Genomic DNA, 23,471 nt, shown 5'->3' with positions numbered 1-23,471 from the left:
CATACTTTGTACAACTCAAAGCCTTTTAAATCCATCGAGACTTAATTTGTTGCCCATGTGTGATCTATCTTGGTGAACGTTCTGTGTGTGCTCGGAAAGTATTCTGCTGCCCTGAATGATATGTTCCTAAATATCACTTAAGCCAGGTACTGTTGGAAGCGTTGTCCAAGTTTTCTATATCCATCCTGATTTTGTTTTCTCTGTCATCAGTTATTGAGATAGAGGTACTGAAATCTCTGTCACTGTGGATTTGCCTGTTTCTCCTTTCAGTTCTATCAGTTTTTGCTCCCTGTTTTGCTAAGCTGTGTAGTTAGGTGCAGGAGCATGCAGGTGCTAGTGGCATTTTCACCTACAGGCCAACACTTGCAACAAAGCCAAACTCATCAGCCAAGCACCAGCTTAGTGAGGATGTTGGCCTTGTTCTCTGCTTGCTCATGGCCTTCACCTTCCTAGTGTTCCGGGGTGGGCGGGGGGACCTGGGAACCTCCCAGAACTTTGAAAATCAGGCTCTGAGTGGGAGAGAGGAGGAGAGCAGCAGCTGGCTAGGAAAGGCTGGCCTCGGGATTTTGAAGTCTCCTCTGTGTTCTGGGCTCTCCCCACAGCTCCTGGAGAAGTGGATCTTGTCAGAGAAAGAATGGGAGCGGGAGAAAGCGGTGAACCTCTATCTCCATCTCATGAAAATCTATGTCCAAAGCGTCAGCGTCTGCGTGAGTCCCGGAGACCCGCCCCTCCTCCCGCCCCACCCCACCCAGCCTGCCCTGCTGACACCCACAGGGAAATGCCAGTCTCTATCCCAGGAGAGGAAACACCTCTGTAATCCAGTTCTGCCCCTGGAGAGACCCTTGGGAAGAGGCTGAGTCACTGGGGAATGTCAAAGGAGACCCACGGGGAGCTGGCCCTGGGCCTCTGGGGTGTTGAGGGAGGATGGGCAGGGCGTGGTGTGGGTCCAGGTTTTGAGGGGCCTGAGGTTCACACAGGGTGAGGGCCCTCTTTAAGAGAACGAGGCACATGATTATGAATACCACATTGATTAGGAAAGTATTTACTTAGAATGAGAAAATGAATCACTACAAAATGACAAATTTTACAAAGCTTAACAAATACCATCCACATTGCAAAATCTAGAAAAGCAATGAGGGTTTTTGGTGATGGAGCCTCTGACACGGCTCCACAAGACCTCTCTTCCTTCCTTTGTTGGCCTCCTACTCTTCCACTGTCTGGTCTTCAGGAATGGCCTTGGGAGGATGACAGTGGGGTTTTGGGGCCGGTGCACGGTGAGGACAAGGTGGGGCAGGACCCCAGTCCTGGAGCACCGTCCAGGTGTGACCCAAGCCCAGCCAAGTGAACCCATGGCCAAGACTAGCGCTAAGTAACCAGGTGCTGCACAGAGTGCTTCCAGGACTCTCCGGCATGAGTCTCACAACACTCGCTGGAAGAAGGGACACCATTACTGTTGAGGCAGTGCAAGTGTGGTTAGGAAAGATTTTCCAGACATGCAGCATTTCAGAAGGGAATGCGTTTATTAAGAATGAAAAGCAGAGATTAGGTGGGCCCTGCAAGTGCAGTGGGCTGACGTCCTGACAGACCGGGAAGACTCAACAGTTGTCCTGGGTTAGTAGTCAATTTTTATAGCCTCAAGACAAAGAAAATTCCTGCGGGAAGGTTGGCATTAGGGGGCCATAGAATGACTACCAGGGTAGGCATCTTTGCCTAATTTGGGTTCAGGAAGCCTGCTCGTGGTGGTCATGGGAACTTTGGCAGTGATTGCAAAGGAGCTCAGTCAGTTTCAGAGGTGACCTTGGTTCTGAGCTCTGCTTCTGTGGCCTTGGTACAAGGCTTGCACTTGTGGCTTTGGAGCAGGACTCAACAGTTGTCATCTCTGAGTAGCAGACAGGAACAAGAGGGCCTAAGTGCCTCCCCAGGTCACAGCTAGGGAGTGGGGAAGCCCAGATTTGAAGGCAGGGCTCAGTTATAGAAACAATGCAGGCACCTAGACCTAGCACCTGGGCCAGGGTCACAGGGCGACATCTTAGCTGCTCAGCCTCCTGGGCCCAAGGGGTGGGGGGGCGGGGGTGGCCTGGGGACGGAAGCTCGGGCTCAGGCAGATGGTGGCATCCTCTCCCTTCCCAAACAGAGGTGCTTTCAGAGCAGGGTTCACTCTCTTTGGCCCCTGGTTGCACTGCCCTCGGGCATCACCAGGTGAGCTCGGCTGGACAGAGGGTGTGAACTCTGAGGTCTCCCTTCCCTCAGATCCCGCTGAAGCTGGGGCAGTTTGGCAGCCTGGTGGGACTCATTGCACCAGGCACCTGTGACTCACACAGAAAAACCCGCCTGGCCTCCATGGATGTCCTGGCCAGCCTGCTGGATCTTCACGGTATGGGAGGGGTGGTGCGGGTGGGCAGAACTGGGGCTCTGCAGGTGGAGAGGGAGGCCCAATATCAGGGAGTTGGCTGTGGGGCTGTCCTGGGGGTTGGCGGGGATTGTGATCTCTCTGTAGACAAACAAGGGTGACCAGAGGGAGCGGGGGGTTGCAGAGTTCACTGAGAGGTCACGGAAGCTTCTAGAAGGAGAGGCTCATTGTGTCAGCATGACTAGCTGAGGGCACATGAGGGGCCCCACTGGACAGGGTTGCCTCACAGATACTAAGGATGTGGCGGAACTGGCCAGAAACAAGCTCAGAGGGGGAGGCAGTTGGGGGACCTTTAGGGTGGGTTGCCTCTGGCCTGGCAGCTGGCAGAATACCCATCTGAGCTGTGCACAGAGATGGTTCCAGGGGCCAAGCAAGAGAGGTGGGAATGTAGATGTTGGAGAGCATCCAGGCCCAGGGAACCAAGGCAACCCAAGGGGCAGGGAGGTGGGAGAGACGGGTGGGGGCGGGAAAGGGGGCCACCATGATGTGGACCATCGTTCCTGACACTGTATCCCAACAGCAAGCCAGACCTGCTCTTCCTGGGGCGCCTCCAAAGAGCTGGAGCTTGAGAAATGTAAGGAGGACCTGCAGGGCTCAGACATGGAGAAGATTTTCAGCATATCCTCCAGAATCTCCAAGGTGATGAGCAGGAAGGCTGTGTGGGTGTGGCCTCCGGGTGCCTGGGCCATCTCTGCGGGTGGGGCCAGGCTCCTCCTGGTGGTCTTCCCTGGGTCTTCCATAGACCTTGGTCCAACTCAAGTTATGTGTATTAAAGTGACCTGTGATATGTACAGTCCCCACTCTGGTGCCTGGCACACAGTAGGTGCATCACAGACCCCAGCTGTCTTCTCTTTGTCTGTATCATATGCTACACTGCGGGGGTCCCGGAAAGAACTGAACAAGTGGCCCTGCACACAGGTGTCAGCCCACGGGCAGGCTGACGGCAGCCGGTGACTGCAAGTGTCCAGGGCCGCCCAGACCCTCGGGGCTGCAGAGGGTGAGGCCTCTTCTGCCTCAGGGGCCAGAGGACACTCCCAGGGAAAGCTGCAGGGCTGTAGAGGCAGGACTGGGAGGGTCTGGGGAGAAGCTCCCTGTGCGGGGTTCAGAGAGGTGGCGGAAGGCGATGGGATGAAGGAGGGGTTGGCAAACATCCTCCAGGCTTTTACACTGAGTGGTCTCCAAGCTGGCCCGTGATTGACAGGGCCAGAGGCTGGGCAAGGAGAGGCAAGGAGGCTCAGGATGGGGGCTGGGCTGGGCTGCGACACTGAGCAGAGCAGGGCAGGCAGGGGAGCCCTTGGGCTTGGTGTCGGACCCAGGAACAGCCTGCTCTGGCTGTAGGTGGCCTGCTTGCAGTTCAATTGCGACGAGGTGGTCTCGCTGGTCCAGAAGCTCTGCGAGAACTTCGGGGCCATGGACCTCCAGCACGACAAGGCCTCTGTCACCTGGATATGCACCTTCCTCCAGATGCGGGTCAAGGAGCTGGAGGACAAGGTGACAGCCTGCGGCCCGGCCCGCCGGGGGCCTGGGGCTGCTTGGTGGATCCAGCCTAGAGGGCCAGGCAGAGGGGCCCAGCCTCGCTTGCTAAGGGCTCCTCACCATCCCCGAGTCCATGATTATAAAAAGGGGAGGAAGTCGGGTTCTGGAAGGGGAAAGAACCTGTTGAAGGAGGCTTGGTCGATGAGTGGACGCTGGGCTGGAGACCTGAGGCTGGCCCTTCTGAAGCGCGGCACCTCCCACATGAAAATGTGATAAAATCTCCGAAGAGACCAGAGGATGCTCTGGAAGCGGCCGAGCTGTGTCCACCCAGCGTCCACTTGGCAGGAGGAGGGGTGTGTGGCGGGGGGAGGGCAGGAGCCCCTCGAGGGCCGGGCTGCCTGGTGATGCCCTGCCCCATACCCCCAGGTGGCCGAGATCCTGGGCGCCATCCTGGTGCACCTACCCATGGTGGACCACCAGGAGGTGCGGCGCCTCCTGATCGAGGGCATCCTCCTGCTGGCCCACTACCACCAGGAGACCGTCCTCACGGCACTCCTGCGGCAGCCCCTGCCCATGGAAAGGTGGGTTCCCAGGTGCGGGGCTTCTGCCTCCCGTGCCCCCGAGACCAGCCCGACCCGCCACCATGGACACGTCCCAGGAGCCTGGGGCCTTGAGTGGTGCCTCGTCTGACCTGTGGCAGGGGAAGGGAGTGGTCAGACCCTCGCACTTGCATCTCTGTGGCTGGTACAGCCTCTGGGAACCTCAGACCTGGAGCCCTGAAGCTCCGTCTCCCTCCTATCAAGCTGGAGTCCGGATCCCACGTCTCACGGGTCCTGGCCTCCCCCTCTGGGCTTTCCTCTTGACAGCCCTCTCCTCCCTGCTGAGTACGGAGCTCCAGGACGGACAAACCACAGGACGTGGTCCCCAGAGCCTGAGCAGGCCTCTGGAGAAGCTCCCTTCCCCCTTTCCAAACAGGGCCCCGAGAGGGAAGTGACCCAGGTGCCCGAGGGGTGAAATGACAGATCCCCCAGGCTCTCAGGTGTCCTCACAGGGAAGCAGGGCAAGCCTTCCTCTTCATGTTATCTTGAACTATGCCCAGCCCCCTTGTCTGTGTCACGGCATCGTGCAGACAGCTGGTAGGAGCTCACCAGTTTGAGGAGTGAGTGTGCTGGGATCGAACTGGTATATACTGGGGAGGGCCCAGAAAGAGGGGGCAGGCGTCCCCAGAGCAGCAGAGACCAAGGAGCAAAGGGCAGCCTTGAGGCTTAGTGGAGAGAGACGTGGCAGATGCTGGGAGCAGACAAAAGGAGAGTTTCAAGCACAGATGTCAAACATGTGAGATGCAGGCCTGGCCCCACGTGAGCTGCTCCTCCAAAGGGCAGCCCTTCCCTGGGTCCAGGTAGGTCTGTGCCATGCAGGTGGCATGCTTTAACAAGGGTTAGCCCCTCTCAGCAGAGAAGGCAATGGCAACCCACTCCAGTACTCTTGCCTGGAAAATCCCATGGACGGAGGAACCTGGTAGACTGAAGTCCATGGGGTCACGAAGAGTCGGACACGAATGTGTGACTTCACTTTCACTTTTCACTTTCATGCATTGGAGAGGGAAATGGCAACCCACTCCAGTGTTTTTGCCTGGAGAATCCCAGGGACAGCGGAGCCTGGTGGGCTGCCATCTGTAGGGTCACACAGAGTTGGACATGACTGAAGTGACTTAGCAGCAGTAGCAGCAGCAGCCCCTCTCAGAGCAGTGCTGGGCTGGGGCCTCTGGCAGGCTGGCTTTCGCTGTATTAGTTAGCTATTCCTGCATAACAAAGTGCTTCCAGCTCAGGAGCTTGGAACAGCAACCGGTTATCATCTGGTTTGTGTGGTCAGGAGCCTGGGCGTGGCCAAGCCAGGGCTTTGGCTCAGGGTCTCAGACTCGTCAAGGTGTCAGCCAGTCTGCGTTGTTTCCTGGAGCCCAGGGCTGCCTTCGAACTCATGTGGTTGTTTCTTGAGTTATAGGGCTGAGGTCCCCATGTCCTGGTTTCCTTGCACTCCTGTGGCTTCTTTCTGAGTTGATTTTAATGAGTATGCTGTGCCCACCCTTCTATTCAGTTCCTGCCATTGGGCCCCTGCCACATTTTTCCCATCCTTGACAAAACTCACTTATCTGTACTTACGTGTTTGGTTTTGTGGATTTGAATAGGCAGGCTGATCCTGTTGGATTCATGGCTTTAGCCCTTTAGCGCCCACCAGACCCCATGTGCCTGTACCTGTGTGTGTGGAGGCTCGTTAAGTCACTGTCCCTCCCCTTCTCAGCAGGGCTGCAGACTTGGACTTGGGGTCAGGAAGGCTGCTCCAAGCTGTAGTCTGGCAGCTTCCCTGACCTCCTCGGGCAGCATTTCCTCTTCTGTGGAAATGGAGACGAAGGCTCCTTCCACATAGACATGTTGGGAGGAGGAAGTGATAGGTATCAGCAAGCTGCCTGGTGCCGGCCTGACACACCAAGCACTGGGAGATTATGACCTGACGTGTCCATGAGGTCATCACACAGTCAGCCCGGTGGGGATTCCCTGGTCCCCTAGCAGCAGAGCTGGGCCTTCCGAGAGAGAGGGAGAGAGAGAGAGAGAGAGAAAGAGAGAGAAAGAGAGAGGGCCATGGCTTCCCAGGAGGACCATAGGCAGAGGTGCGGGGCGGGACTTGGCCTCTGGCTGTGCAGCCTTGGTGCCTTGCCCACCTCCCTGAGACCCTGCCTCCAGGGTCCAGCCCCTACTCCAGGGGCTGCCTGAGGGTCTCGGGGGGCTCTGACCTGCCAGGGCATGTGACCCCAAACCCACAGTCCTTGTCCCCTGTCTCTGGCTAGCCACCTGACAGAGGTGTGGCTGGCTGTGGCCGAGAACGTGCCCTTTGCCCGGACGATGCTCCACGCACTGATGGGCCGGCTGCAGGCGAGATTCATGCCCAGGGCCAACGCCGCCTCCAAGGCCGACATCTGGCGCCTGGCCGCGGTGGACCCTCTGATGGTGAGGCAGGGGGAAGGCCCGCCTTGGGGGCTGAGTGGGACCCCTGCCACCTCCGGCTCTCCTCTCTGCAGACCCTGTGCACCATCCACCTGCTCGTTGAGAGGATGGACTGGGACGACAGGCTCCTGGAGCCCTGCCTGGACCTTGTCTACACGCTCCTCCTGCAGCTGGGCAGCAGCCAGAGCCCAGAGGCCATGTCGCCCGTCCTAAAGACATGGAGACTCATCCACACGGGGACTCTCCCTGAGGAGGTCAACCTGCAGAGGTGTGCTCGAGGGTGGGAAGGCATGGTGTGGTGAGGCTGTGGGCCTGGGCTGGATGCAGTCACTCGACTGGGGACTTGCCTGGTGGTCCAGTGGCTAAAACTCCAAGGTCCTAATGTAGAGGGCCCAGGTTCAATCCTTGGTCAGGGAACTAGATCCCATGTGCTGAAACTAAGACCCTCTGAAAGTGAAAGTGTTCATTGCTCAGTAGTGACCAACTCTTTGCAACCCCACAGACTGAATGTAGCCCACCAGATGCCTCTGTCCATGGGCTTCTCCAGGCAAGAATATTGGAGTAGGTAGCCATTCCCTTCTCCAGGGAATGTTCCTGACCCAGGGATTGAACCCAGGTCTCCCACATTCCAGGCAGATTCTCTACTATAAGACCCTGTAGAGCCAAAGAAATAAATGTTCTTAAAAAAAAAGAAGAAGAAGTCACTGGACTACGAGTGTCACCTCCACTGAGAGGCCCTCGTTTTCCCTTCCTGGTGGGGAGGAGAAATTTCTGGAAGCTCAGCTTACGACTATCCCTCGTGTGGGTCCAGCCCTGTGTGGTTTTCAGAGTTTGCAGACCCACCGTCTCCCACGGCTGCTCTTGGGCCCTGAGCAAGTCTCCCCGCCTGTGTTGGGTACCCCTTCACAGGCCTGGCTGTGGAGCTTACCCAAGAGCTTATCAAAGGCAGGGCAGGTGCTCCCAGTAGGGCAGCCTCAGCCTCATGCGGCCCCACCTTCTTCCAGGGTCACGATCAGGTCCATGCAGCTCTTGTTCAGGAGACTCAACAGTGAGTCTCTGCTTTGCACCCTGGAGGAGCAGGGCGTGTGGACGCTTCTGGAGAGCAGCTCGACGTTCCTGCAGGGAGTCAGCCAGCTGGCCAGGTGGGTGCCCGGCTCCCCAGGGCTCCATCGTCTGGCTGGAAGGTCTGGGCCTGGTGGCTAAATGCCTCACTCCCAGGTGTGTTTGGGGTGGGGGGGTGCAGATTGCCATGTTGACCCGCATCCCAGACTCTGAGTGGCAGCAGGGTGCAGGGCAAAGGAAATTTTTTCTTCCAGCCCTTCCTGCTCCAAGGCAAGAAAGCGAGGTCCCAGGTGGGTGGAGTGTGCCCAGGGTCACAAAGGGCTTCTGAGCCAGGCCAGGACGGCAGGACCGGGAGTTCCTTCCTGGGTCTAGACCCTCAATCTGGTCCCCTTTTTATAAAAAGGCAACCTGAGTTCGATCCCTGGGTTGGGAAGATTCCCCTGGAGAAGGGAGCGGCTCCCCACCCCAGTCTTCTTGCCTGGAGAATTCCTTGGACAAAGAAGCCGGGCAGACTACCGTCCATGGTGTCACAGAGTTGGACACGATTTGCACTTTCAGTTTTTATAAAGAGGAGGTGGAGGGTCCATACTTCAGTGACCCCCTGACCTGGGAGCCCCACCCCAGGCACCCTGCTGCAGAGCGGCTGTGCTGGACAGGAGCTGAGAAGCCCCTTCGGTGGTGCCGTCCCTGCAGGCTGTGTGTGCAGAGCCCACAGGGCTACTACCGGCAGAGGCTGTCGGAGCTGGTGCTCAGGGGCATGGCCTCGGAAGCTCTGAGCTGCCGCATCAGCAGCACGGCGGTCTGCGTGGAAGTGAGGCCACGGCAGGGGCTGGGCAGGGGTGGGCAGTGGGCGGGGCAGGCAGGGATGTGGGGTGGGTGCTGGGCGACCCCCCGGGCTGTCCTGAGGGCTCATCTCAGGGCAGGCACGCAGGCTCTGACTCCGGGGTTGGAGGGACAGGCGAATGTCCCTCATGCCCTCCTCCATTCATTCATTCCTCAAGCGCATGATTCAGGGCCGGCACCGAGGGGAAAGGGGTTGAGACCCCTTTCTGTGCACAGGACCCCGTCCTGTGCCCTGTAGTACAGCTGCCAAGGGCTGCGTAATGTGGTGTGCACCAGCATCACGGGGCCAGAGGAGGGCTTTCCTGGGAAGGCCAGGCAGAAAAGGGCTCTGAGAGGCGGGCCAGGCTGAGCTAGGCAGGAAGGCCCAAAAGGGGGTTCAGAGCCACTGATGCCCAGCTACCCTTCCTTATGGGGCCCTGAGGGAATTGTCCAGGAAACTGTGGGGGGGAACTCTTGATGGCTGTCTGACACCCAGAGTGTCATCAGAACCAACCATCGCCCTAGGGTGGGGCTGGCAGACTTGTTCTGTAGAAGGTTGAAGAATCAGTTTTCCATTCCAGGGTCACCCATTTGGTATTTAGTTTTCTTCTGGGTCAGGAAGATCTCCTGGAGACGGAAATGGTAACCCACCCCAGTATTCTTGCCTGGAAAATCCCATGGATGGAGGAGCCTGGTAGGCTACAATCCATGGGGTCACAAAGAGTCGGACACGACTGAGCGACTTCACTTTCTAAGGTTTATAATGGGGCTTCCCTTGTAGCTCAGTCAGTAAAGAATCCACCTGCACTGCAGGAGACCCAGGTTCGATCCCTGGGTCAGGTAGATACCCTGCAGGAGGGCATGGCAACCCACTCCAGTATTCTTGCCTGGAGAATCCCATGGACAGAGGAGCCTGGCGGGCTACAATCCATGGGGTTGCAAGAGTCAGACACGACTTTGTGACTAAACCACCACCACCAAGGTTTATAAAACACACGTGCACCCAGGCATGCCACAGGCCTCCGCGTGGTCCCGAGGGCCCAGCGTTTTGGGTGCGAGCCTAGAAGTGACCCTCGGAGGCCCAGGGGAGTGGAATCCATGCATTTTGGGCATTTCTGCTCTGACTCAGTGGGCGTGGCTCTTGCACACCATGGCCGCTCCCATCACGTTAAGGGAAGGAACAAATGACGAACAGGTGTGTTCCTTTAGATACCACTCAGCTAGGATTTCCCCACGTATTTCAGCATCGGAGCCTCACAGCAACCCCATGAGGCAGGTACTGCTGTTGCCCTTTTTACAGGTGAGGAAGCTGAGGTTCCGAGGGGTCCAGGGACTTGCCAGGGCCCCACAGCTGGCGGCGGAGGAGCCCAGAGGCGATCCTGGGAGGTGGAGCTCCGAATCCTCTCCTGTTCCCAGGGACGCCACTCTGGGCATCGAGTAGCATCACCTGTCCCATTTTGAGGCTGAGGAACAAGAGCCTCTCTCGGGGGTTACTGTGAACAGTTCTCCTTTCCAGTTCATGAGTGACCCGATCCTGCACCAGGAGAAGCTGCTGAAGCGGGCAGTGCTGATGTTGGAGAAAGGCGCAGAGCAGGAGGATGAGGTCCTGTGGGTGCTCTCCCTGCGCGCCCTCGGCAACATGGCCCTCGGCGCCCCAAGGAAGGTCCGCGGGGGCCAAGGCAGGGGTGGGGGGTGGGGGCCCATGCTGGCCTGTCCCGGGCAGCCAGGCGGGGGCTGACATCACCGTGCCCCAGGTGAGGCAGTACCGGAAGCTCTTACTGGAGAAATGCCTGTGTTCCCTGCGGGTGCCGGGCGTGAGCACCAGCGTGACCTCTGAGGGCCTGGAGGTCCTGGCTAAGGTCTTGGTTGAGCTGCGGGAAGGGGACCTGGGGTCCGCCTTCAACACCATCTCCGAGCAGTGCAGAACCTTCTTTGACAACGTGAGTCCACACTGGCGCCTTACTCAGCCCTGGCCCTCGTGGGGGTCCCCACAAATGGCTGCTTTGTAGAAGGTGGCCACTGCTCACCCCCTAAAAGAGAGAGGTGCCCTGGAATGAAAAGGGCTGCAGTTTGCACTTGGGTGCTGATGTATCAATTGGCTGATCATGGGAGCTGGTTTAAAAAAAAAAAATCTTGTTCTAGGGCCCATGGGACCCTCCTCCCCTGACTTTAATTCCTCGCAGCCAAAAATGCTCTTTGGATACCTGTGAGGTGTGGTGTGGGGACTCTGCTAGGTTGGGGTGGTAGGTGATCAGATCCAGCGCAGCCCCTGTCTAGGCAAGAAAAGATCACAAACACCAGAATACTGCCCAGTCCCCAGAGCCCTGCAGGAGACACTCCATTATGATGGAATGAACCAGAAGGCTCTGCAGGCACCAAGGCATTTAAGAAGGTCCACGGCAAACGGCTGGGGTTTTGTTGGGCTTCTTGCTTCCCACGTTTCAGAAATAGCTTGTGTGTTCTGGCTGCAGGAGAGTGAGCTGCTCCGTTTAAAAGCCTTCATCCTCTTCGGGAAGCTGGCACAGGTGGTCAGAATTTCCAAGAAGCGTTTCTTCAAGCAGGAAGTAAAGAAAGCCTGGGTCCCCCTCATGCTACATTGCCAGGACCCCTGCTCCGATGCGGCCCAGGTGAGACACACCTGGGCTCTGTGGGCAATGCCCAGGCCCTGCTGTCCCCACAAGGAGCATGTGCTTTGGGACTGCCGCCCTGGCTAGCTGAGGTGTCCCCCACCTTGCTCAGTCTTCCCAGGACCCCAGAGGCCACCATCTGCTGGTTCCTCCCACCAGGCTGAGAAAGGGACCAGTCAAGACAACCCACAAACTGGCTGATTGAGGAGTCTCAGCTCTGTGAGGGAAACATGGCCTACTTTCCTTCTTCTCCAGATGCCTTCCCCAGCCACCCTTTCTGCTGTCTTTCAGTCACTATGTGGTGTCCCATCCTGTGACCACATAGACTGCAGCACGCCAGGCGTTCCTAGCCTTCACTGTCTCCCGGAGTTTGCTCAGACTCACATCCACTCAGTCGATGCTGCCATTCAACCATTTCATCCTCTGTCACCCCCTTCTCCTCCTGCCCTCAGTCTTTCCTGGCATCAGAGTCTTTTCAGTCTTCACATCAGGTGGCCACAATATTGGAGCTTCAGCTTCAGCATCAGTCTATCCAGTGAATATTCAGGGTTGATTTCCTCCTTTAGGATTGACTGCTTTGATCTCTGTGCAGTCCAAGGGACTTTCAAGGGTCTTCCCCAGGACCACACTTTGAAAGCATCAATTCTTCTTCACTCAGCCTTCTTTATGGTCCAACTTTCCCATTCATACAAGACTGCTGGAAAAACCATAGTTTTGATTATACAGACCTTTGTTGGCAAAGCGATTTGTCTCTGCTTTTTAATATGCTGTTTAGGTTTGTCATAGCTTTTCTTCCAAGGAGTAGGCATCTTTTAATTTCATGGCTGCAGTCATCATCTGTAGTGATTTTGGAACTCAAGAAAATAAAACCGGGCACTGTTTCTACTTTTCCCACATCTATTTGCCATGAAGTGATGGGAACAGATGCCATGATCTTAGTTTTTTGAATGCTAAGTTTTAAGACAGAGTTTTCACTCTTCTCTCTCACCCTCATTGAGTGGCTCTTTAGTTCCTCTTCACTTTCTGCCAATAAAGTTATATCATCTGCATATCTGAGGTTGTTGATATTTCTCCTAGCAATCTTGATTCCAGTTTGTGATTCATCCATCCCAGCATTCCACATGATGTACTCTGCATATAAGTAATTTAACAGGGTGACAATGAACAGCCTTGACACACTCCTTTCCCAATTTTGAACTAGTCTGTAGTTCCATATCTGGTTCTGTTGCTTCTTGATCTGCATACAGGTTTCTCAGGAGACAGGTAAGATGGTCTGGTATTCCCATCTCTTTAAGAATTTTCCACAGTTTGTTGTGATCCACACAGTCAAAGGCTTCCCACGTGGCTCAGACAGTAAAGAACCTGCCTTCAATGCAGGAGACTCATGACAGTCCCTGGATTGAGAAGATCCCCTGGAGAAGAGAATGGCTACCCTCTCTAGAATTCTTGCCTGGAGCATTGCTTGGACAGAGGAGCCTGGCGGGCTACAGTCCATGGGGTCTCAAAGAGTCTGACACGACTGAAGCAATTAACACTTTCATTATCCTCACTGCCTTCTATCAAAAGTTCACAGTCCTTTCATGTTTTAACAGCAACTCTCCTGGAGGCAGGGCTTCAGGGAAGAAAGTGATTGCCTACCCCAAAAGGGGATGAGAGGCCTTAATGAAGGAGCTACAGAGAGGAGAGGCCAGCATGGCACGGGGCCCCCTTGGTGGCTGTTGCCCCTCCTTCTCCTGGGGGAGCAGACACCTCAAGCTCCTTCCCTGCCCTCCATCCAGTACCTTCCTGTGGCCCAACCCCAGCAGAGGCCAGAGACCAGTGGCCTGGTTACTGCAGGGGATGGGGTGAGGGAGGTCTGGGAAGAGGGGATCTAGGGGGGGTTGCAGCCAGGCCCCCAAACTCCAGGCTCCTGGAGGTGGTAGGTCCCAGCAGGGCTGCTGAGGGCACCCAGTGCTGGCTAATGGCTGAGGGGGCACTGGGGCTGCATCTGCACCCATGGGGCTTCTCAGTAAACATGCCCAAGGTGTCACATGGGCCAGCAGGGCTTGGGTCCCAGGCAGCCCCCTGAGGCTCATCAGCCCACCCTTCTTTGGCTCCCTGAGGCCTTTGGGGGCTGCCCCTAGCTTACTGATGGAGTGCCAGCCGCCAGCCCCACCCCTCACATGGCCCCAGGGCCGCCTGACGCCTCTCCTGCCATCCTGTCCTGTGTCCTCCAGGCCTGCGTGGCCACCATGTTCCAGTGTGTGCACTTCTGGGGCTGGAAAGCGCTGGAGAAGTCCGTGGACCACAGTGATGCCGCTGCCCCCAAGGAGATGACCGGTTTCCAGATGACCCTGTGCTCCGTCCTGGTGAGGAAGCTGAGGCAGCGGACAGCCCCAAGGGCTCGGGGCTTCATCCTGTGATCCTGCTAGACATGAGGTGTTGAGACCAGCTCTGTCTGACAGAAAGGGAATGCAAACCACACATCCATCTTTAAGATTTCTGTTGAAAAAAAGTGAAAAGAGGTGAAACCAAATTTAATCATAGATTTTATTTAACCCAGTAGTTCCAAATCATTGCCATTTCAACATGCAATCAATAGACAATTATTAATGTAATAGTTTACCTCTTTGGGATAATGTCTTCAGTATCCAGGAGGCACTTTACACTTAATTCAGACTAGCCACGTTGGATGGCATTATCGAATCCGTGGACATGAGTCTGAGCAAACTCCAGGAGATAGTGAAGGACAGGGAAGCCTGGCGCGCTGCAGTCCATGGGGTTCCAGGGAGTCGGACACAACTGAGCAACTGAACAACAGCAAGCCACATTTCAGGTGCTCAGGGATCATGTGTGGCCAGTCACTACCCTATCGGACAGTGCAGGTTGTGGGCGAGTGTGGTCTCTCTGGGCCGGAGAAGAGTAACAGAAACGTGAAGGTCCTGAGGTTGCCTGCCTGCTACTCTGCCGTGTGACTTTGAGATGAGCACTTGCCCTCTCTGGGCAGAGCCTGTAGCATCAGACGGATGGGCGTCTGTGAGCAGATGACCGCGTCTGTGAGCAGCCAGCCTGCTGGAGCTCCTCTTCCATGGCACTGGGTGTCTCTTGCGTTTTGCAGACTCAGAAGAAGCCTGCCGCTCTCTACAACTTCTTGCTAGAAACAATGAGCTATGTTAGAAGCAACTTGCCAAGGATCAGAATCGCTGCATGTAACTTGGCAGGTGAGCAGGCAGGTCTCCTGATGCAGGAGGGACCTTGAAGACCATCTGGTCAGACCCAGGTCTGGAGTGGGGACAGGTGTTGGGAGTCAGGCTCGGGCAGAAGTTCCCCGTGTGTGTCCCATGGTGCTTCATACCTGCCCGATGCTAAACTAGACGTCCTGAACTAAACCCTTAATAGAAACTCTCATCAGGAGAAACCACATCTCTCGCTGACCTAACATTCATGTGATGGGCATTTCTGACTGTCATTTTAGGAATCATTATGAAGCAGATGTCTGCACATTACTTGAGAAAGCTGGATTTCCCAGTATTACGGAATTGTAAGTAGTGGAGATTCAAGTGTGAGTCAAAATGAGTCCACCCTGCTCATTTGGGAGTTTAGTGAAACCACTGGAGGGGAGAGTCAGCTGACCCTGGTTGTATTTGGGGTGTGGGGCAGGGGTGGCCAGGGCACACAGAAGTGGATGAACCTGCGGGGGGCTTTCTAGGAAGACAGCTCTGATGGTTCCCTGTGCTTTCTGCCTGCTCCCCATAGCAGCTGGGGCCTGGGGGTCATCTTCCTGTCCCTGCTGACGTGATGGAAGACCCCAGGAATGGGAGGTGCGTGTGGAGACACGACTGCACCTGTCATCTTCCTAATTCACACTGGGGCGGGGATGAAGTTCTAAGCCCCATGAGCCCCTCGCCCCACAGTCAGCTCTCATCAGGATGCACCACCCAGGGTGGGCGGAGGATGAGGGCCTGGCTGCAGGTGTCCTCATCCTCCTCGTACACTCACTCTCAGCTCTCCAGGAGCTACAGCTGGACTCGGATCCTGGTGTTTGGAGGGCAGCTCTGGAGACGCTCAACATCTTGGATACCTGCAGTCAGCAGCAGCTTTTGGCTTCACCTGAAGGAATCTCCTAGGTGGTCCAAGTGTAAAACATACCTTTCTCCTGGGGGCCAAACCCCACTGCACCACCGCAAACCACTTTTAATTCTGTTTGTAAGAAAAAGTATTGTACTTAAATAATCAGTGCCCCTTTCTTTCCTCCCCTTGAAATAAACCTCCCTTGCTATTTGGAGAGCAGATTCCTGACTGCAAGGAGATGACGCCCCAGAGCTGAGACAGTGGGGTGAAGGGAAATTCCGGTCCTAGCAGGGATTTGATTCCTGTGTCCCCTGAGAGTGTGTGTGTGTGTGTGTGGCCAGAGGATCTGGGGTCCCCTTTGCGTCTTCACTGCATTTCAGTTCCTCCCAAGTGGATGGTGTGTGTCCACTGCCAGGCTCTGTGCTGGGGCCCCAGGGGAGCCCAGCTGCTGTCCAGCCCTGCTTCCAGGAGCCCCGCTCTTTAAGGGAAGGGAGACATCTCCCAGCGCCCATGATGCACCCAGGGTGAGGAAGGGCGGCCACCAGTGGGGGCAGTGCTGGTGCCCGTCTGCAGGGTGTAACTCAGGGGGGCCTCAGGGAGGAAGTGACACCACACCGTCCACCCTCGTCTCTTTCATATCAGGGTCCACTGGGCCAGGATGGGAAGGGACCCAGCGAGGCCTGGAGCAGAACCCATGAAGGGCCAAAGGGAGGAGTTATCTTCAAGTCCAAGAAACAGGCAGGGGGAGAAGGGCAGGGAAACTCTTCCTACACTCACGCTGCCAGCGGGACAGTCTCGGGTTGTCCCCAGAGCAGATGGAGGTGGGATTTCCAAACCAGTCCCACTGTAACAGTCCAAGGCAGTCACCACCCTGGGCCCATGGGTGGGAGGATTGCAAAGCAGTCCAGAAAACCAACCTGCACCGGAGGCTTCCCGGGAGACTGGTCTCACACTCTTGGTGGTGCCCGCGGAACAGACAGTGGAGTTACTTCCTGCCGAGTGGTGAAGATGGTGGCTGCTGGAAGCCTCAAGTCCCAGTGACACAGCCGGAAAGGATGTGCCCTTCACTATAGGCCCAGGGGAAGCCGTACGATTGCAGAGTCAGGTCTCTGATCAAGTCCATTCATGCCTGTGCAAAACATCTCCAGATGGTTTATAGACCTAAACTCAGAAAGCAAAAATTTAAGACAATATAGTCATTTTGATCCTGAGAGTAGGGTTGGATGTCCTATAAAAGTAATAAGAGAAACCAGTTAAAAATAAAGGATTAACTTTTCTAAGTTGAAATATATCTTCTGGGACCCCCCTGGTAATCTAGTGATTAAAATTCCATGCTTCCACTGCAGGGAGCTTAGGTTCTGTCCCTGGTTGGGGAACTAAGAGCCTATGCCATGCAGTGCAATAAAAAAAAAGAAAATTTATTGAATAAAAATGAAAATACAACATGTAAACATAAAAATTAAAAATAAATTTATCTTCTATACAATAAAATATTGTAAAGTTAAGTCACAGATGGAAGAAGTTACTTGCAATTGACATAAAACTAGCTTGGTAAGCAGATTGGCATACAGAATATGCCCAAATCAGTAATAATGCAAATTAAAAAAACAGTGTCACAAGAGGATGCTTGAAAAGCCAATAGGAGACTGGTTTGGGAAGTAACTGGGCTTGAATGAGGTCATGAGGGTGGGGCCCCTTTATAAAAGACACTAGGTAGCTCCTCCTCTCTCCACGTGACATGAGAAGGAAGCCACCTGCAGGCCAGGAAGTGGGTCCTCCCAGAGCCCAACTGTGCTGGCTCCTGGATCTCAGCCTTCATCTCCAGAAGCAAAGTTCTGTTGTTTAATACCCGGTCTCTGGTGCTTTGTTATGGCAGCAAAGCTGGCTAAAACACTCAGGTGACGTTGCAGTGTAAAGCTGTGGGTGGAAAGGACACATCCATACAGGGAGAGTGTCACCTCAGGTAGGGGGATGGGAAGGAAAGGTGTGCAACTTAATCTTTAATAACTTAAAAAACCATTACACACAGCAACGTATTAACAACCATTTACTCCAGATGTTGGTACATGGGCTTTGTCACTGCATTGTGAATATTTGCAATATTTTATTTAAAAGTTACTGTCCATTAAGTAAACTAAAAAGCTTTTGCACAACGAGGGAAACTATAAACAAGAGGAAAAAATAACCTTCAGAATGGGAGAAAATAATAGCAAACAAAAGAACTGACGAAGGATTAATCTCCAAAATATACAAGCAGCTACTTCAGCTCAATACCAGGAAAACAACTCAATCAAAAAGTGGGCAGAGGACGTAAACAGACATTTCTCCAAAGAAGACCCATTAATGACTAATAAACACGTGAAAAGATGCTCAACATAGCTCATTATTAGAGAAATGCAAATTAAAACTAATGAGGTATCACCACACACAGGTCGCAATCAGTTCAGTTCAGCTCAGTCACTCAGTCATGTCCAACTCTTTGCGACCCCATGAATTGCAGCATGCCAGGCCTCCCTGTCCATCACTAACTCCCGGAGTTTACTCAGACTCACATCCATCAAGTCAGTGATGCCATCCAGCCATCTCATCCTCTGTCATCCCCTTCTCCTTCTGCCCCCAATCCCTCCCAGCATCAGAGTCCTTTCCAATGAGTCAACTCTTCGCATGAGGTGGCCAAAGTACTGGAGTTTCAGCTTCAGCATCATTCCTTCCAAAGAAATCCCAGGACTGATCTCCTTCAGAATGGACTGGTTGGATCTCCTTGCAGTCCAAGGGACTCTCAAGAGTCTTCTCCAACACCACAGTTCAAACGCATCAATTCTTCGGCCCTCAGCCTTCTTCACAGTCCAACTCTCACATCCATACATGACCACAGGAAAAACCATAGCCTTGACTAGACGGACCTTAGTCAGCAAAGTAATGTCTCTGCTTTTGAATATGCTATCTAGGTTGGTCATAACTTTTCTTCCAAGGAGTAAGCATCTTTTAATTTCATGGCTGCAGTCACCATCTGCAGTGATTTTGGAGCCCCCAAAAATAAAGTCTGACACTGTTTCTACTGTTTCTCCATCTATTTCCCATGAAGTGATGGGACCAGATGCCATGATCTTCGTTTTCTGAATGTTGAGCTTTAAGCCAACTTTTTCACTCTCCTCTTTCACTTTCATCAAGAGGCTTTTTAGGGGAAGGAGTGGGCGGGGTGAACTGAGAGAGCAACATTGAAACCCACACATTACCATAGGTGGCCAGTGAAAATGTGCTGCGTGACATAGCTCAAATCCAACATTCTGTGACAACATAGAGGGGGTGGGATGGGGTAGGTGGTGGAAGGGAGGTTCAAGAGGGAGGGGACATACATATTCCTATGGCTGATTTCATGTTAATATAAGGCAGAAAACAGCACAGTATTGTAAACCAAGTATCCGCCAATTAAAAATAAATTTTAACTGTCTGTATCTTATGATGATCTAGATGAGAAACTGTCTTTACAGCTGAAAAAATCAAATCAAGAGTTAAAACTTAAATGTTGAGACGTCTCTGGTGGTCCAGCGGCTAAAACTCTGTGCTCCTGAAGCAGGGGGCTGGGGTCAGGGAACTAGATCCTACATACCACAAGGAAGACTGAAGACCCCGCATGCTGCAGCTAAGAACAGGTGCAGCCAAATAAATACATAAATACTTTAAAAAGGGATATTTACATTTATTAAATTTTTAAAAAATGCTATGTGCATCCAAAAAGTAAACAAAATTAAAGGGTATACAAGTAAAAAAAAAAAAAAAAACACCGACCAAAAAGTCACTGTGATACTCTATTATAAACAGCTCCAATAAAACTCATGAGATATCACAGATGTTAAGTGGCTGCAGGTGTTTTGGGACCATCACAGGACTGTTTATGCTTTCATCTAAAAATATTAAGCTGTTTGGAATTACTTTTATGGGTGAGTTGAACGGTGATCCAATTTGCTACCTCCTAATATTGGAAGGTCTGATGCTGAGGCCGAAGCTCCGTTACTTTGGCCACCTGATACAAAGAGCCAACTCATTGGAAAAGACCTTCATACTGGAGAAAGATGAAGGCAAGAGAAGACGGTGGCAGAGGATGAGATGGTTAGATAGCATCACCAACTCAATGGATATGAATTTGAGCAAACTCTGGGGGACAGTATTCTGGCCTGGAGAATTCTATGGACTGTATAGACCATGGGGTCACAAAGAGTTGGACTGAGTGACGTTCACTGGGAGACAGCGGAGGACAGGGAAGGCTGCCGTGCTGCAGTCCATTGGGTTGCAAAGAGTTGGGCATGACTTAGAGACTGAATAACAGTAACAAATATGGAAGATGCCAAGTCCTGCTGGCCTGAATTTAAAAGGCTAAGCAGCTGGACTTTCTCTCTAGGGCTTAAAACTAGGTTCAGAGCAAACAACTTCTCTAAATGAATAGGAAACGTAAAGGAGGATTTCTGGTCATGTCTAAATTTAACAAAGAAAATATGAGAAAAATAGGCCTGTAAAGGACAACATTAAAAATTTTAGTTGAGCAACTTTATTCAAATAATTTCCAAAAATCCATAGTCACATCAATGGAACCAATTTCATTGAAATTTGCTTTGAAGGGCAGATAAGTGAAGCAAGTTCTTGGACTTTCTTGAGAATTAAAAAATACACAAAAATCAGTTAGTGCAAAGAGGGAATACTCCAAAATAACTTGGCAATAGATTTTCAGCTTTGAGTTTTTCTGACACGAAATCATTTGTCTCTTCCATCCTGAAAGATGCGTCATTCTTTCCTCTGGGGGGGAAGAAAATTCAGTACAATTTCGCTAGAATTCCCATGCCAGCCCCCCAAAGCTTAACTGTGATTTATTTGTGTTAGTCATTCAGTCGTGTCCAACTTTGCAAACCATGGAACCCACCAGGCTCCTTTGCCCATGGGATTCTCCAGACAAGAATCCTGGAATGGGTAGCTATTCTCTTTTCCAGGGGAAGATATATTTACTCCATTGAATATACATGAATATTTGAGTCATTATAAATACCCTAAGGAATGTAAAGAAACAATATTGACAGCAGTTCCTCAAGCAGGCAGCACAAACTGGTGGTTAAGACCATGGGCTTTCAAATCCTGGCCCAGCCATGCATGCCTGTATGGACTCAGGAGTTAACGCTGCATTTCCTTGGGGACTTCATTGGCGGCCAGTGGCCAAGACCCCACACTCCCAATGCTGGAGACCCAGTTCAATCCCTGGTGGGAGAGCTTAGACCCTATGTGCCACAACTAAGAACTCCCGTGCTGGAAATAAGATCCGGCACAGCTGGAACACACACACACACACAACTGTGCCTCAATCAAGAACTCCCATGCTGCAAATAAGACCTGGCACAGCTGGAACACACACACACACACACACACACACACACACTGCCACAACTAAGAACTCCCATGCTGACTGTCCAGGATCTCATGAGCTCTGGGTCTGTCTGGCTTCTCAGAAGTGACTTTGTGTTTAATTTCCTGAGGCCCATCATGCCCAACATAGTTTTTTTTTGGTGGGATCAACTGCGCTAGCAAAAAGCCACTCTCTCAGATGTGTATTGGAGTGGGAACTTTATATACCTGTATTCTAGCAAGAACTTAGAGTGAATGAACTTGTCATGGGTCTGCTGAGACAGCCTCATGGATGAAACGAACTGGCACCGCCCATTGGACAGAACCTACCTAATCAAAGGGTTCAAGTGGGGCTTCAAGAAGGAAGGTGTGAAAACGGGTCAACACAGCCCGGCACATGGAGGTTGGGCTCACAGCTCAGGAAGATTTGGTCCTTTTCCTCAATAAATATATAATATTTAGTGGAGAATATTAAGTAGAGAGTCCCCTAGACTGCAAGGAGACCCAACCAGTCCATTCTAAAGGAAATCAGTCCTATATATTCATTGGAAGGACTGATGCTGAAGCTGAAGCTCCAATCCTTTGACCTCCCGATGCGAAGAGCCGACTCACTGGAAAAGACCTGATGCTGGGAAAGATTGAAGGTGGGAGGAGAAGGGGACAACAGAGGATGAGATGGATGGATGGCATCATCACCGACTCAATGGACACGAATTTAAGCAAGCTAAGTACTGGAGTTTCAACTTCAGCATCAGTCTTTCCAATGAATATTCAGGACTGATTTCCTTTAGGATGGACTGGTTGGATCTCCTTGCTGTTCAAGGGTAATAAATACCACATGAGAACAGACAGAAGATATTCTCCAAAAACAGAAATACAAATGGCTCATAGGCTTGGGAAAAAAGCAGCCTTTAATAATAATGTTACTGACTAGGGTTTTGCTTCCCCAATCAAGAGAAACTGACTAGAGGCCAGAGAAGAAACTCAAGCAAGGCTTGCAGGGTGGGGAGTGAAAACAGACAACTGTTTGCCTTGCTGGCTCCCAGCTACGGGGATAGCTTATCCCTTATATGGGGCAAGGGTAGGGGTGTCCTGCCCAGCTTTTAGGCAGTGCTGTGTGCAGGGGGCATTTGCAGTACCTACTTTTACTCCCAATGCTGCTTTGCATGGTGGCTCAGATGGTAAAGAATCTGCCTGCAATGCAGGAGACTCAGGTTCAATCCCTGGGTCAGGAAGATCCCATGGAGAAGGGAATGGCTACCCATTCCAGTATTCTTGTTCCAAGAATTCCAAAGACAGAGGAGTCTGGCTCAGACATGACTGAGCAACCAACACTTCCACTTCACTTTCCCTGCTTTTGTTCCAGGCTCCTCAAAAGTGGCAGTTAGGGTGGTGTTTTGGTTTGGTTTTGTTTTGTTTTGTTTTCATCTTTTGGGCCAGAATTTGCCACAGCTGCTGTATGCAGGCAGTCATCTTTGGTTCCGTACAATTTCTTTGCATTTGGTTGCTCAGAGAAGAGGTGTGTCCAAGTGCAAGCCTTGCTATGCTGCAGCAAGGGTCCCGGGGCCCAGCCTGTCTCCATCAAAATAATAATAAAAGCAAACGTAAAACAAAATTCCACGTTTGCCTATCAAACTGATACTGTCTTTTTTCCAAGATTATACTTTAGACTGAAGAAGGTGAGATCCTGGCTCTCTCAACACCAACCGAACCTCTCTGGACACAGTTTGGGACTATCTCAAACCATTTACCAGCAGAAACCATGCATCGGTGCCCCACCCAGATCCCTGTGTCCTTATATCTTAGTGCACAGGGCCTGATCTCCAACACGGCATCTGCATTTCTCTCCCGTGGGTTCTCTCTGGATTTTAAAGCCCTCTTACCTGCCCTTGTGGACCCCCAGAAGTACAGGGAAATGAATACCACCTGGGAGCAGCCAATCACCAACAGGGATAAGTGCTGGGATCCCCAGGGGCCTTCTGCCTCCAGGGGGGTAAATCCACCAAGTTTTCTGCGCTGGCTGCCAGCAGCAAGCAGCAGGATTGAGCTCCAGCTGCCCACAGAGAGCTGCCTTCTTGGTGGTCATCACTGCCCACCCTCCTCCCCACTCCTCTTCAGGATTTCCTTCCCTTTGCAAATAAACTGCTTGCCCATGAGTCCTCACACGAATGGAGCCAAACAACCAACCATTGATCTGTTGGAAGGCCCTTTCCCATGGAAACAGTCATGGATATGTATGTACAAAGACTCAGCTACTGGAATATTTAGTGATGTCTTTTTAACAAAGGAAAATAAAAGTGAATACACCTGGAAGTTGTGGTTATATAAACCCTGGTATATTTATGCAATAGAATATTCCTTGGCCACTTAAAACAAATTAAGTGTTATACAAAGACCTGGAGAGAGCATTCACAATAGGGCAAAGTGAAGGAAGAATGTGTTTTCTAACTTCTTCCTTCGCTTATACCAAATACAGTAGCATTCCTTCAATATACCAGACATGGTATATTCGCAGTATTTTATAACTCCACATATTTGCCAAAATAATAAGTGTGGTTATTTTGGCAAACATGAGGGAACATGAGTAATGGTGACTTTAATTTCCTTGCACGTGTGTGTGTACACCTTTTTCAAATT

The 23,471-nt window shown here is 52.4% G+C and overlaps 1 protein-coding gene across 1 annotated transcript in view; it reads left to right on the top strand.

Moving 5' to 3' along the window:
• Positions 1 to 15,502, top strand: part of MROH2A (maestro heat like repeat family member 2A) — a 56,743-nt gene extending 41,241 nt beyond the window's left edge. The window contains exons 26-41 of the mRNA XM_068961938.1: positions 603 to 707; positions 2,251 to 2,374; positions 2,931 to 3,049; positions 3,749 to 3,901; positions 4,313 to 4,467; positions 6,729 to 6,888; positions 6,960 to 7,153; positions 7,890 to 8,027; positions 8,641 to 8,758; positions 10,286 to 10,432; positions 10,524 to 10,709; positions 11,241 to 11,396; positions 13,613 to 13,744; positions 14,494 to 14,596; positions 14,851 to 14,916; positions 15,381 to 15,502. Coding sequence (XP_068818039.1) covers positions 603 to 707; positions 2,251 to 2,374; positions 2,931 to 3,049; positions 3,749 to 3,901; positions 4,313 to 4,467; positions 6,729 to 6,888; positions 6,960 to 7,153; positions 7,890 to 8,027; positions 8,641 to 8,758; positions 10,286 to 10,432; positions 10,524 to 10,709; positions 11,241 to 11,396; positions 13,613 to 13,744; positions 14,494 to 14,596; positions 14,851 to 14,916; positions 15,381 to 15,502 — 2,178 coding nt within the window. The remainder of the gene's footprint in view (positions 1 to 602; positions 708 to 2,250; positions 2,375 to 2,930; positions 3,050 to 3,748; positions 3,902 to 4,312; positions 4,468 to 6,728; positions 6,889 to 6,959; positions 7,154 to 7,889; positions 8,028 to 8,640; positions 8,759 to 10,285; positions 10,433 to 10,523; positions 10,710 to 11,240; positions 11,397 to 13,612; positions 13,745 to 14,493; positions 14,597 to 14,850; positions 14,917 to 15,380) is intronic.
• The last annotated feature ends 7,969 nt before the right edge of the window (positions 15,503 to 23,471 follow it).

This window comes from Capricornis sumatraensis, chromosome 2 (assembly GCF_032405125.1).
Source record: "Capricornis sumatraensis isolate serow.1 chromosome 2, serow.2, whole genome shotgun sequence".
Classification (NCBI taxonomy): Eukaryota; Metazoa; Chordata; class Mammalia; order Artiodactyla; family Bovidae; genus Capricornis; species Capricornis sumatraensis.
The sequence above is the reverse complement of the archived record's forward strand: the minus strand, read 5'-3'. Positions and strand labels throughout refer to the sequence as shown.